Raw genomic sequence first — 12638 nt, forward strand, 5'->3', positions numbered from 1 at the left:
ATAACCCAAGAAATTCAGAGGCTAAAGTGGTTTTATATGTCCACGATAAAAGATTACTCACCCAAACACCCAGCACTGTGTTCCCACACGCTTGCACTGTGTGTCGGTGAGGTAAGCATAGTACTGTCTGAAAGAACAAAGGTGGAATTCACTGAGAGCTTCTGGAAGACCAGCAAGTCAATACAGAATTAAATCACTTTGACAGCGTGAGTATAAAAAACGTCTGCCTTGTTCCACATACTTGGGCTGCCTGGTCTAGTTCTATTTAAGGGAACAGGAAGCCAGTGCCTGTTGAAACCTTCTTGTAAGAGGCTAAGAATTTGGATCGGGTTGGAGGGGGATGGTTATTGGAGCCAGATTATTGGCAAAGGCAGTCTTGATTCAGACACAGACTCCCACAGCCCTGAGCCAAAGCCACCCCAGGTGGATGACTCAGTCTCCCTCCACGGAGGTGATTCCAGAAGGTCTCCTGCATGGTCACTGTCTCCTCTGGCTCTTTCCAGGATAAAGGTTGCTGATCGTAACCAGGCAATAAATATATACATTTGTGGCTCTCAGAAACTGGAATGGGACTGTAGCTGCACCTCACTGTCACTGAGGCCAATAACTGAATGTTACTGACATGATCAGAAAAGAGGTGATGACATGGAGGTGAGAGGCTCAGTGCAGCAACCATGCAATAGAAATACAGTATGAGCCTCAAATGCAATTTAGAGTTTTCTAATAACCGTGTTAAAAAAGTAAAAAGGAACAGATGAAATTCATTTTAATAATTAATTTATATATAATCCAATGTCTTGAAAACATTATAAAGAAGCATTTTATATTGTGTTTGCACTAAGCCTTCAAGGTCCAGTGTGTACACGTACAGCACATTTCAGGGTGACTGGCCACACTCCCAGTGCCCAGTAGCCACACGTGGGAGAGGCTGCCTGTGGGACAGTGGAGGCTTAGAGTCTCATTACTGCCCCTGAAACTTAACTCATCATCTTCTGGTGGAGGTGGGTCACAGACTCCTTTGAGGGTTTGATGAAAGCTATGATAAAGGCACATAAAACATGCACACAGAATTTTGCATTAAACTTTGGGGGGTTCACGGATGCCTAAAGCTCATCCATAAACTATCGCCTCTGTACTCCAAAGTGAAGAATTGTAACTATAAAGAATTCAAGTTTTCCTCTGACTTCACATTTTCATTACCTAATTTGCTTTTGCTAGTTCAGCTGCTTTACTCATGGTGTCCATGTCCTACACTGCACATTATATTATTAGATTAAAAGAATGTTCACTCAAATATCTTCTCAAAGCAGAGTCATGTGAAAGTCTAAAAAGGAGATCTGAAAACGGAGATCTGGTATGTATGTATGATTTATACTGAAGCCTATGAGCTTTCTCTCCCTTTTAGGGCCTGGCATTTGCTAATTGGGACTAAAACCCATCAGAGTACTTCCGTCTTTCCAAGAAGCTTGTCAAACCATCTCCTTACATATGAATAGCCTCAAGTGGTGTAGGAACACAGAAAGTGGCTAAGTTTTAAACAAAAAAGAATTGTGTGGAAACCCGTAGGGTTTGGCAAAAATTTTAAGGAGCTCTCGAAAAGTCTGAACACTGGATTTTTAGTCTCTGGTCTAAATCTCTAGTTTTTGTTGTGAAATGTTTAACAATATTGAAATTTTCATGATGAATCACATGTGATTTGCTCTTCTGTTTTATAAGACATTTCTTTCCCCACTTATTGACTTTGTTGATTGCTCGTAATTTTATGAAGAAACTGCTGCTAATCTTTCCTGAAAATAACTGGCAGCCTCAAATTAAATCAAATTTTAAATACAGTAGGGAGGCTCCAACCCACCAAAGGAAAATTGCATGCATGAGATAACTACTTCGACGGACCACTGGTCTATAAAGTGGCAAAAGGCTGAGGTTTACCAGCTGTTACTTTCCTGTTTTTATATATATATATATATATATATATATATATATATAAAATAAATATATTTGTAATAACGAATGAGGACAAGAAAAGGTGCTAGCTGGGGGTGAGGGCTATGTCTGACCAAGGAAAACACCCACTCTCCCTGGCAAGTGAGACCTTCTACTTGTGTAGTTCACAAGTACATTACAAATAATGAATTAAGTTATCCTACAGCTTCTGAAGAGCAAACTCTTTTATCTGCTTGGTTTGTATTTATATCAGCTGTGCAGAGATCTTGGGTGTTTCTACTGATCAATGCCGGTCCTCCACACTAGATATAAAACCCCAATGCCGGGCTTCCCTGGTGGCGCAGTGGTTGAGAGTCCGCCTGCCGATGCAGGGGACATGGGTTCGTGTCCCGGTCTGGGAAGATCCCACGTGCCGTGGAGCGCCTGGGCACGAGAGCCATGGCCGCTGAGCCTGCGCGTCCGGAGCCTGTGCTCCGCAGCGGGAGAGGCCACAACAGTGAGAGGCCCGCGTACCATAAAAAAAAAAAAAAAAAAAACCCAAAAACCCAACAAAACAAAACAAAACCCCAATGCCATTTCCAAATAGGAACAATGAAACAAATGAAAGTGTTTTGCTTTTAAGTCCACTGGAATCGGTCCACGTCGGGGACAGTCTCTGAACACCGCCTCATCTCTAAGGCCCTACATGAGTCATGAATCCAGGGGAAGGAGGGCATGGACACCCATCCTTGTCCCTGTTGTCCTGGAGGACCACAGGAAGGACATTTTTTTTTTTTTTTTGCGGTACGCGGGCCTCTCACTGCTGGGGCCTCTCCCGTTGCGGAGCACAGGCTCCGGACGCGCAGGCCCAGCGGCCATGGCTCACGGGCCCAGCCGCTCCGTGGCATGTGGGATCTTCCCGGACCGGGGCACAAACCCCTGTCCCCTGCATCGGCAGGCAGACTCTCAACCACTGCGCCACCAGGGAAGCCCAGGAAGGACATTTTTAAAAGGAAATTAACTTAATTGGCTCTAAAAGAACTAATAAAGTCTCATTCTAAAAATAACATAATTTATTACTTCAATCCACCATAAAAACGTTTGTTAGTTTTCAATAATCTCAGGAAGAAAACCTTACCATTTCTGTTACTCGTTTTGTTTTAAGTAGGATGCTACGGGGGAGAAAAGGACAGCAGTGAAGATCGTTAAAGGGGTTTGAAAATAATGGTGCAGTGCTGGTCTTCATGTTACTGAGGTCTGAGAAGCAAAACGTTTTCTTCATATTCTGGATGTATAAGTCTTTTTTTTTTCCCCCTGGATGTATAATTCTTCAGAATGACATTTTCACGGAAAATCTGCTAGCTTATGTGACTTCCTTTATGCTACATAGGAGAATACAAAGCAGGTAATCATGCTCAATTGACGGTCATGCTAACACAGAATTACCTCACTGTGGGAGCCGTGATGCCGCCAATAAAGAGAATTCTACACCAACTTAACGGATGACTGGCTTGGAACACAAAGATATGTTTCAGGAAGAAGGTATTCAACTCAGTCAGCTGCAAAAGAAGGAGGCGAGAGTCAACCTGGTGCTTCATGCTAAGTCATGAACATCTATTCCTTCAATGGACGTTCTACAGCTAAAAATAACTGGTATGTTCAAAGCATTTCCAGAAGACATACCAGGTCTCTAAGGGTTGCTGCTTAAGCCCGGTAACAACCAGTACAACACAGGCACCAACCAAGCAGGGGTCCAGGGGAGGTGCTGGGTGTTGAGAGGGGCACAGGGGGCATCAGCCATCTGTTGTGTTTCCAGATTCACGTGACTGTCACCTGGCTCACGTGTGTGAGCTGCTGGGACAGTCGGGAGAGAGATGCTTTAAGAGCGAAAGGATGACAACGAATCTGTACCGTGGAACACCTCCGCAGCCCGGCAGAAATTAGGCCAGGTTGAGAAGTCTGACAGCAGGAAAGTAGGCTCTTCAATAACCAAAAGAAGCTTGAGGCGCGTGTGCGTGACTGAGAGATGACTGTGGACTCGGTCAGCTCGTGCCAGGGACCGAGCAGATCCTCAACCGAAGGCAGCTCTTAAAAGTGGGTGTGGGGTTGGTCCAGGCTTCACCTGGCAGTGGGACTGCTCCCTGAGGGTAGCGCCCAGTACCGCTCATCCCATGACCAGTCCTGGCAGCACAAAAGAGATGCCCACCGGGAAATCTGTGCTCAACGCCCAGAGGCCACTGCATTTCCCCTCCAGATTAAGCAAGGGGCAGAGATTAGGAAAGGTCACTGCTTTAAGAGCACATCACGTGGACCAGCAGGTTCATTTCAGTGACATAAAATGTGCGCCTTTCCCCACAGTGCTGAGTTTAAGGATATAAAATAAAAATGGTTCACTCATCACCACATAAGGAAAGCTGATCACTGCACCGTGCTCATCATCAGGGGGAAAGTGGGCCCAGTGGAATTCTGCCGTTCTAGGAGCACATCCCGCTCTCTCTCTTGGGCAAATCCAAATTCCTCCTAGGTCCTCGTAATAAAAGAAAACCTCTGCCTTCCCTGGCATTGCCCCATAAGGTAAAACTTAATCACACCCCATTTACCTACACACTGACTTCCCCAAACCATGGTGACTATATAACTATTCACGAACACTTCTGTAGCCATAAACTCCATTTCTTGACATGGGCATTATTCTTCTCCCTCCCTCTGTGGACAAGGACAGTCTATCTTTAAAGTGACACATGCCCATTTTCTCCTTATGTTGGGAGTATTTTGTGCATATGTGTTCAAAACATGTCTGATGATTCTGAAAGACCCTTCCGGTGAAAGCTGGTTTCCCTCAGCTAGTCTCCCAAAGTTGCGAAACAATTAACCTGGGGACAGGAGGGACAATAAAAAAAGGCTGCCTCTGGAAAACAGAGTCGTTGGGTAATCCCTTTCCAAGACCCCTGGCTGTCTGAATCGCTTCAGTCTGCTTGGAGCGAGAGCCTCTCTCCACCGCCGACACCACTCTGGAGGGCCCAGGTCCCCAAAGGGCTCCAGTCCCCACAGGTAGCAGAGGGCTTCTGTATTTAGCGTTCTACAAATCACCCAAAGTGGTAACAGCTGAGGCACAATTTTAAAACTCAAATACTGAATTTGGACTGTAAGAAAAAGCCTTACGTTTGTTGCTGTGGTCCTGAAAACGATCATTTGAGAAGGTCATCCAATGCCTAACTCACTGGGTGATAGATGCTGAGCACAAGGTCTTTACAGGGAATTTTAATCTGTTTCCAATTTGTAATTCAAAGATCCATATTTTAAAACGTCTTCACGATGAAGCAAGACCTTAGGCGTAACAGCATCACTTTAATTCTATATGTCAGCTGCAGAATATTATATCTTCTAAAGCAACGAGCTGATAAGTAATGTCAACTAGCATGAACCCTAAATTCCTGGATGGTTTTTATTTTGTTTTCCCCTACTTTTGAGCATTTGAAGAGATACCTGCCAGATGATCATGAAAAGGTATATTCCAGCCACTCTCTGAAATGAAGATTTGGGGTCAAACCACCGAACATAGGTCCAGCTAGCAGGAGTGAACTGGAGCACGGCTCTTTTGATTTTCCCGGTGGTGGTGTGGATGTCCCTGTGAGAAGAAAACAGCTCCGGTGAAAATCCAGAGAGATAGGAGGGGGAAGAAACAAAAAACCAAAAAACTGTGAAAAATGCATTGACTATTTTACAACCAAAGATTCCTTTCTATTTGAACATCTCTCCAACAGCGGCCTCTATTCACAGGTGATGCGCTGAGAGCAGCACGCCAGGTGGGGAGCACCAGTGGACTGGCCACGCCAGCACAGGCCACAGTTTGTGGACTGGTGACAAAAGAAGCTGAGGTACATTACAGACAGCCACCTGGAACTAGGCCAGGAAGGACACCACTCCCACCCACGCCCCCGCCCCCAGGGCGCCCTGATAAAACAGAGAACATGTTCCACGTGTGAGGGGACCCACAGCATTTCCTCACTCTATAGCTTCCTCAATTAAGTGAACAGTTTGGAGTGACAGTGGTTTTTAACCTTTCTTGGTTTCAATCCTAGAAATCACTCAACTTCATATTCCTGTGATAGAAACAAATAGTCCCACGTTTCACAAATGACAACACTGGGGCTCCGAGAAAGGGAATGGCTGACTCCGGCTCTCTTTGTAAACCTCAGAGTTGGGGGTAGATTCTGGTCCTCTTGTGCTAGACCAGGAGAGCCGAAATCCAAGGTCATACGATATAATAAATGGTAAAGATTTTTTAAATTCAACAGAGATGTATAGCGAGGACCTTTAGGTCGTAGACACCGTTTTAAAGTGCTGACGGCATAAGGATAAACAGGCCAGGCCTTTTGTTCTTGGGGAGGGAGAAGGGGGTTGGGAAGGGGGAGTAGAAGGAAACCAGGTTTGTTCCTTCACTCACTCACCCACCCATCAACAAGCATGCAGTGAGAAAATCTCCCAGCAAGAAGATTTGAGGAAAAAAGGGCAACAAAGAAACAGAGACTATCCAAAAAGAAACAAGAATGATGAAGAACCTGTATATAAAAAACGGTGAGGGCTTCCCTGGTAGCGCAGTGGTTGAGAGTCTGCCTGCCGATGCAGGGGACGCGGGTTCGTGCCCCGGTCCGGGAGGATCCCACATGCCGCGGAGCGGCTGGGCCTGTGAGCCATGGCTGCTGAGCCTGCGTGTCCGGAGCCTGTGCTCCGCAACGGGAGACGCCACAGCAGTGGGAGGCCCGCGTACCACAAAAAAAAAAAAAAAAAAAAAAAATGGTGAAACTTCACGGAAAGAGGTAGAGGAAGATGGGAATAAACAGAGATACAGCGTGATGGAGAACTGGAATACTTAATGTAGTGAAAAGGTTAATCCAACCTGATCTATATACATTCATATGTTTAATGTAACTTAAGACCAACAGGACTTTTTTGTTCATTAGTTGCGCTTACATCTTGGGAACTTGACAGGATGATTCTCAAGTTGAATTTGAAGCATAAATGTATGAAAATAGGGAAGCATTATGGAGTGTTTAAGGACCCAGACGGCCTGATGTAATTTCAGACTCTACTGCTTGCTTGCTGGGTATCCTCAGGCAAATTACTACACTGAAGCCTCAGTACCTTCAACCCTAACGTGAAGAGAATGGCAGCGTCTATCCCTAGGATTGATGTAAGGCTCAAATGAGATACTGCGTATGAAGCTTGCTTGGAGCAACACCCAGCACTGCGACAGATTTTGTTACAGTATATACTGTATGAAATATATTAAAAAGTGTCCTTTCAAGTCAGTGGCCAAAGAAAGGATTATTCATGAAAGGGACAGGGAAAACCGGTTAATCAAACACAATAACGTTGTGAAATCTCCCCCTTACACCACATAACAAAATAAATTTGAGACAGAATGAATAAGTGACTTATAATTGCCAAGCCTATGGACTTTGTCCTAAGGCCCATGAGAAGCCACCACAGGGAAATGACATGACGGATGTGATGTTCCTAAGATCATTCAAGCAATGGCGGCAGAAGGCTTAGAGGGGTTAACCTGGGGACAAGGGACTAATCAATCCAGCCATGGGAGTGTGAATTCAGGCTGAGGCATATGGATAAAAAGGAGGGGATGGATTTGAGAAACTCGAAAATGATTTAGCATTTTCTGGATCAATGCCTGAAACTGGGCTTATAATCATTTTTGAGTTCCAGTTACTAATGCATAATTTAGTCCTTATCATCAGAGAACGTACTCATGTTGCGTGCTACTGAGGCAGTTATATCTACATTGTGAGAAACCGTGACTCAGGGCCCGGAGGAAGATGACTCACTTGAAGCTTGCCCAGTGGTAAGTCCTCATCTCTAAAAACCTGCAGACGACCATGCCCAGCCAGATTCCACCACCGTTGCACAGCAGGATGTCCAGGATGACTTGGTCCCACCAGCACTCGGCAAAATTGGGCAGAAGATGCATGAAGAAAAGCTGAGAAACACAAGCGATGATGAAAAAACAAACGTGAAAAAAACAAACCTGGGGTACCACGCAGAAAGGTAACTTTCCTTTTAATAGTACATTCTCTTAGCAAAACTTGTTGACGTTTTAGGTTTTCCTGATGTATTAAAAAAATAAAATAAAACCAAGGTCTGTAATCAGGTTCTTGTTTATTTTGTGGATGGTTCGCAAATACTGCTAATCCAAACAGCTCCTCTTTTTTTGGACACAGGGCTTTAAAGAAATGATAACCCATCTTGAAAAATACTACCAGTAAATTACCTTGGCTAATGACAACATGACACGGACCCAGAAGAGGGAAGAGAGCAAAGTGTTCCTAACTGTCTACAGAGCACTGGCAGAATCCTCAAAATTAGCAGCTTGAGAATTTAAGCTGTGTATTTTAGAAACGGTCTATAGATATCTCGGAAAAACAGTAAGTGGTAAATTAGCTTAATAGGAAATCCCACACTAACTGATTTGCAGCGATAATCTTTTATTAAGTGCCTACGATGTACAAGGTGGTGAGATAAAATGGATCAACGTTCTTGATCTTAAGGGCAGAGGCCAGACGCTTATTCAGAACACAAAATCAGGTATGCTGTGGCAAGTGTTACAATGGTGACATAAATTGGGACACTGAGAGATTCATTTGGATAGATGGCAATGGCGGTAGACTTCTGGAAGGAAGACAGGGTGGAGTGGGATCATTAAGGACAGGAATGAGTGATTTCAAGAGATGGAGATGAAGGTGAGGACATTCCAGAAAAAGGGCACAGTGAGATCAAGGGTGGAACAGAAGTCTTTTACGGAAATAGTTTTGTCCAAAACAAAGGACCCGTCGGCTGTATCAAGCAGCATGGAGTGCTGTGGGAAGGCCCGCTTTAAGGAGGTCTGAAATTACAAAGACAACGCCTGACAGTTCTCTGGAAAGGGGCAACCCCATGATTATAAACCTCTGAGGTAATATAATAAATGCTACAAGTTAAAACTATTCATGAAAGCATCGCATAGATTGTAAAAGAATACAAATATTGTACGAGGAGTTTGCCTTCCTGATGTGCCTGCTTCTGAGGAGATACTGAACAGCTGCCGCATGTGACAGCGAGGGGCTGTGTGCTGGCCCCCAGCGGGCCACGTACCACCCGGGACTGCATTCCCAGGTCCAAGCCATGACATGGAGCATTAACTCACACGGGGCAGAGAGAAACTTCTGCAGAAGCCAGCGACAGACTTGCTGAAATAATACTGGGTAGGGGATGTGGAGGACATACGTCCGCCCGAGGAGCCTTTCTGGAAAGTACCGGATTCGGGGGTGAGACAGCCCTGGGAGAGCGGAGTCGCAGACCTGGAAGGAGCCACATTTGTTCACTCCCTGGGGATTCGGGAGCGTCTGCCCGTATGTATGAGGCAGAGCACTGGGGTCTGGGACTGGGCAGACATGGGCCCTGTCCTCTTGAGGCATTACGTTCAGCAGAAAAGAAAACATCTATCAAGTATTTAACCTATGCTGAGTGTTTCAGAGGAGAAGAGCCAGGTGCTCTATTTCCAGGTGTACAAACATGAGCCCAGCCAGTGCAGGGAGCAGGGCAGAGAGGGAGGAACTCAGAGGCAGGCTCCGTGGGAGGAAAGGACACAGCATCTTTGAAGTGAAGAATGCAAAGCTGGCTGGAGCAGAGGGCAGGTGAGAGGGTTCAAGGAGGCTGGGGAGGTGGGCTGGGCCAGCGAACACCAGGCCTCAGAGGCTGGTTCAGAAGCCACCTGGATTTTGTCTTAAGAGCAATGGACCAACAGGGAAGAGTTTTCAGTAGAAGGAGGTGATCGGGCTGAGGGGTGAAAGGTTCACTTTGGCAAAAGATAGTGTGCAGGGAGGAGATGGGAAATTCAGATGAGAGGGGAGAGCGCAGCAAAGGGATAAACTGGAGAGGTGTTGAGAAAAGAGCCACCAGGAAAAGGGAGGCGCAAGAGGCCCAGTGGGCGGGGGTGGGGGGGCAGGGGAGGAAGAAAGGGAGGCTGAGGAAGGCCAAGTGCCCTGCACAGGTCTCATGGCGGAGAGGTCCTGAAGATGCCTGCAAGTTAGAGGGAGCCCGTGGTACGAGGGCAGGAGCACGGGCCGCGTTCCCCGTCAAGCACCTCTGGATCCACTCCTGGCTCTGAGCTCTGGTTCCCATCGGTACACTGGGAATACATACTGCCCTTCTGGGTTATGGTGAAGATTCAGGGTGATGTACGAACAGTGCTGGGCACTGTTATGGGTTGAATCGTTCCCCCTCAAAAATCCATACTATGGAAGTCCTAAGCTCCAGGACCTTATAATGTGAGCTTATTTGCAAATGCAGTCACTGCAGATGTAATAGTTGAGAAGGGGTCGTACTGGAGGAGGTCGGCCCCTAATCCAACATGACTGGTGTCCTTATGAAAAGAATGCCATGTGAACGCATGCAGGGAGAAGGCCACGTGAAGATGGAGGCGGAGACTGTGGTGATCTACAAGCCAAGGAACACCAAAGATGACCAGCAAACCATGAGCAGAGGCCTAAGAGAGGCTTGGGACAGGTTCTGAAGGAACCAACCCTGCCCACACCCTGAACTAGGGCTTCTAGCCTCGGGGCCATGAGAGGAACACTAATAGAAGCGAATATCTAACTGGCATGCTTTGCTAAAGGTTAGGGTCAGGACAACGACAGGCATGAAGAAATAACTGTGCACATGGCCAAATTTTGTCCCCGGGAATGCTTAAGAATAACATGATAACTGAACAATAAATGAACTAGTTCCCAAAATATCATTTCGGTAATAGTTTTTCAAGAATATATCTCTTTCATTCATCGAATGAGACAAACTTTTGATGACCGTGATATTTGAGCTACACTGGGAATCCATTTTTAAGTGACACAATGTCCTGGATGGCCTCATAATTCCCAAACACCACAATTCTATTTAACTGGAAACTAGTTAGTGGGTAAACTACCTATTAGCTTCTTAGCAGATGTCCTCATTGCCACTCAATTATCTTGCTTAGGATTTTAACTTCATTCTCTAGCTTGATTCCATTTGTTTCTCTTTAAGACTTGTGAGACAGAGCAGACCTTAAGTTGACAAGGAGTTTCTCTGTTTGTTTGACAAAGGTATAAAATATCCCTTGGGGATTTAAACAGTTTTGTACCACAGGAGCTGCAGAATGGATTACTTGACTCTTAACTGATGGACTATCTTCTTCCTGCATATAAACTGTCCACACTGTAGCATCTAGATAGCAGCCCACACCCCCTTCTTACCTCAGTCAGCTCCCAGGTAATACTGATTGTCCAGCAGAGACCATAACTACGGATCAGCAAGGCCTTCATAGCCCAGCCCCAGAAATGTCCAAAGGCAAATATATCAAAATGGCTGATAATCCTCTCCCAGGTGATAACATGGCAGTTCACAGCATACTCCTGTTTAAAATAATAAGGAAATAATTAGTAATACTCTAGAAATCAACTTGCTTCCAGGATTTGGAAAATAAAAAGAACTGGTATGATCTTGATAATTAATATATGTCCTACCCAATAAAAAGTTTTGGTAACTGAAGTTGCTTGAGGAAAAATGGACAAGTATTAGAGTTTATACACCAGAATTGCTTTGCTCTGAATTGCAAAAGCTTGGTTAAAGGGGGAAGCAAAACCATTTACAAAGGCTTAACCCGTCTTAAAGAAGTGGTATCGGGACTTCCCTGGTGGCTTAGTGGTTAAGAATCCACCTGCCAATGCAGGGGACACGGGTTCAAGCCCTGGTCCAGGAAGATGCTACATGCCGTGGAGCAACTAAGCCTATGCACCACAACTACTGAGCCTGCATGCCACAACTACTGAGCCCGTGTGCCTAGAGCCCGCGCTCCGCAACAAGAGAAGCCACTGCAACAAAGAGTAGCCCCCACTTGCCGCAACTAGAGAAAGCCCGTATGCAGCAACGAAGACCCAACGCAGCCAAAAATTAAAAAAAAAAAAAGATAAATAAATAAATAAATTTATTTAAAAAAAAAAGTAGTGGTATCATATAGCCCATGTCACTTGCTCATAGGGCAACTGTGTTAAAGCCATGAACAAAAACATAAATAGAATCCCAACAAATAAAGAATAACTAGAAACCCAATAGGTTCAGAAATTTTAAAACGCATCTCTAAATACCATGGAGTAAAAAAGAAATCATAACAGGAATTTAAAATATATTCAGTATTAAATGACAATGAAAACATTACACATCGAAATGATGAGATGCAGTTAAGCAGAAGTTAGAGGAAAATACAAAGCCTTAAACGTTTTTATTAGGAAAGAAGGAAAGCTGAAACATCCAACTTCAGAAATTAGAAGAAGACAGAATTACTCTTCCACCCAAAACTGTAGCAAATATTACATAATTTAAATATTAAAACATTATAAAGCTTTGAAGAATTTAGGTTCCACTTCTAACCTTTTCATTTTTAATATATTTTAAAGTAATTTTAAATCAACTTCCTTATACTCCTGTGTTTATTATGAAGTAATTATCACATGACAACATTTCTCAGGAAGCTCTACATTTCACATTCTTTTTTCCCCAAATTAATCTGATAGGAAGGAGTTAAGATTTCAGCCAGCTGATGGAATACCTATAAAGTATAATATTTTCAAATTTTAGAAGCAATACTTTCTGAGGGAGCCAAAAGAACACCATGGTGCTCCTCTTGTCTC

At 44.6% G+C, this 12638-nt stretch overlaps 1 protein-coding gene across 2 annotated transcripts in view; it reads right to left on the reverse strand.

Annotated features, from left to right (window-relative positions):
- PTDSS1 (phosphatidylserine synthase 1) overlaps positions 1-12638 on the reverse strand; it is a 65063-nt gene that overhangs the window by 16149 nt on the left and 36276 nt on the right. For both annotated transcript variants that reach the window (XM_067711720.1, XM_067711719.1), the window contains exons 5-9: positions 11205-11363; positions 7767-7918; positions 5410-5551; positions 3370-3482; positions 62-127 (exon numbers count right to left, since the gene is read on the reverse strand). In XM_067711720.1, the coding sequence (XP_067567821.1) occupies positions 62-127; positions 3370-3482; positions 5410-5551; positions 7767-7918; positions 11205-11363 (632 nt within the window). The remainder of the gene's footprint in view (positions 1-61; positions 128-3369; positions 3483-5409; positions 5552-7766; positions 7919-11204; positions 11364-12638) is intronic.

Source organism: Pseudorca crassidens, chromosome 17, assembly GCF_039906515.1.
Source record: "Pseudorca crassidens isolate mPseCra1 chromosome 17, mPseCra1.hap1, whole genome shotgun sequence".
In the NCBI taxonomy this organism is placed as follows: domain Eukaryota; kingdom Metazoa; phylum Chordata; class Mammalia; order Artiodactyla; family Delphinidae; genus Pseudorca; species Pseudorca crassidens.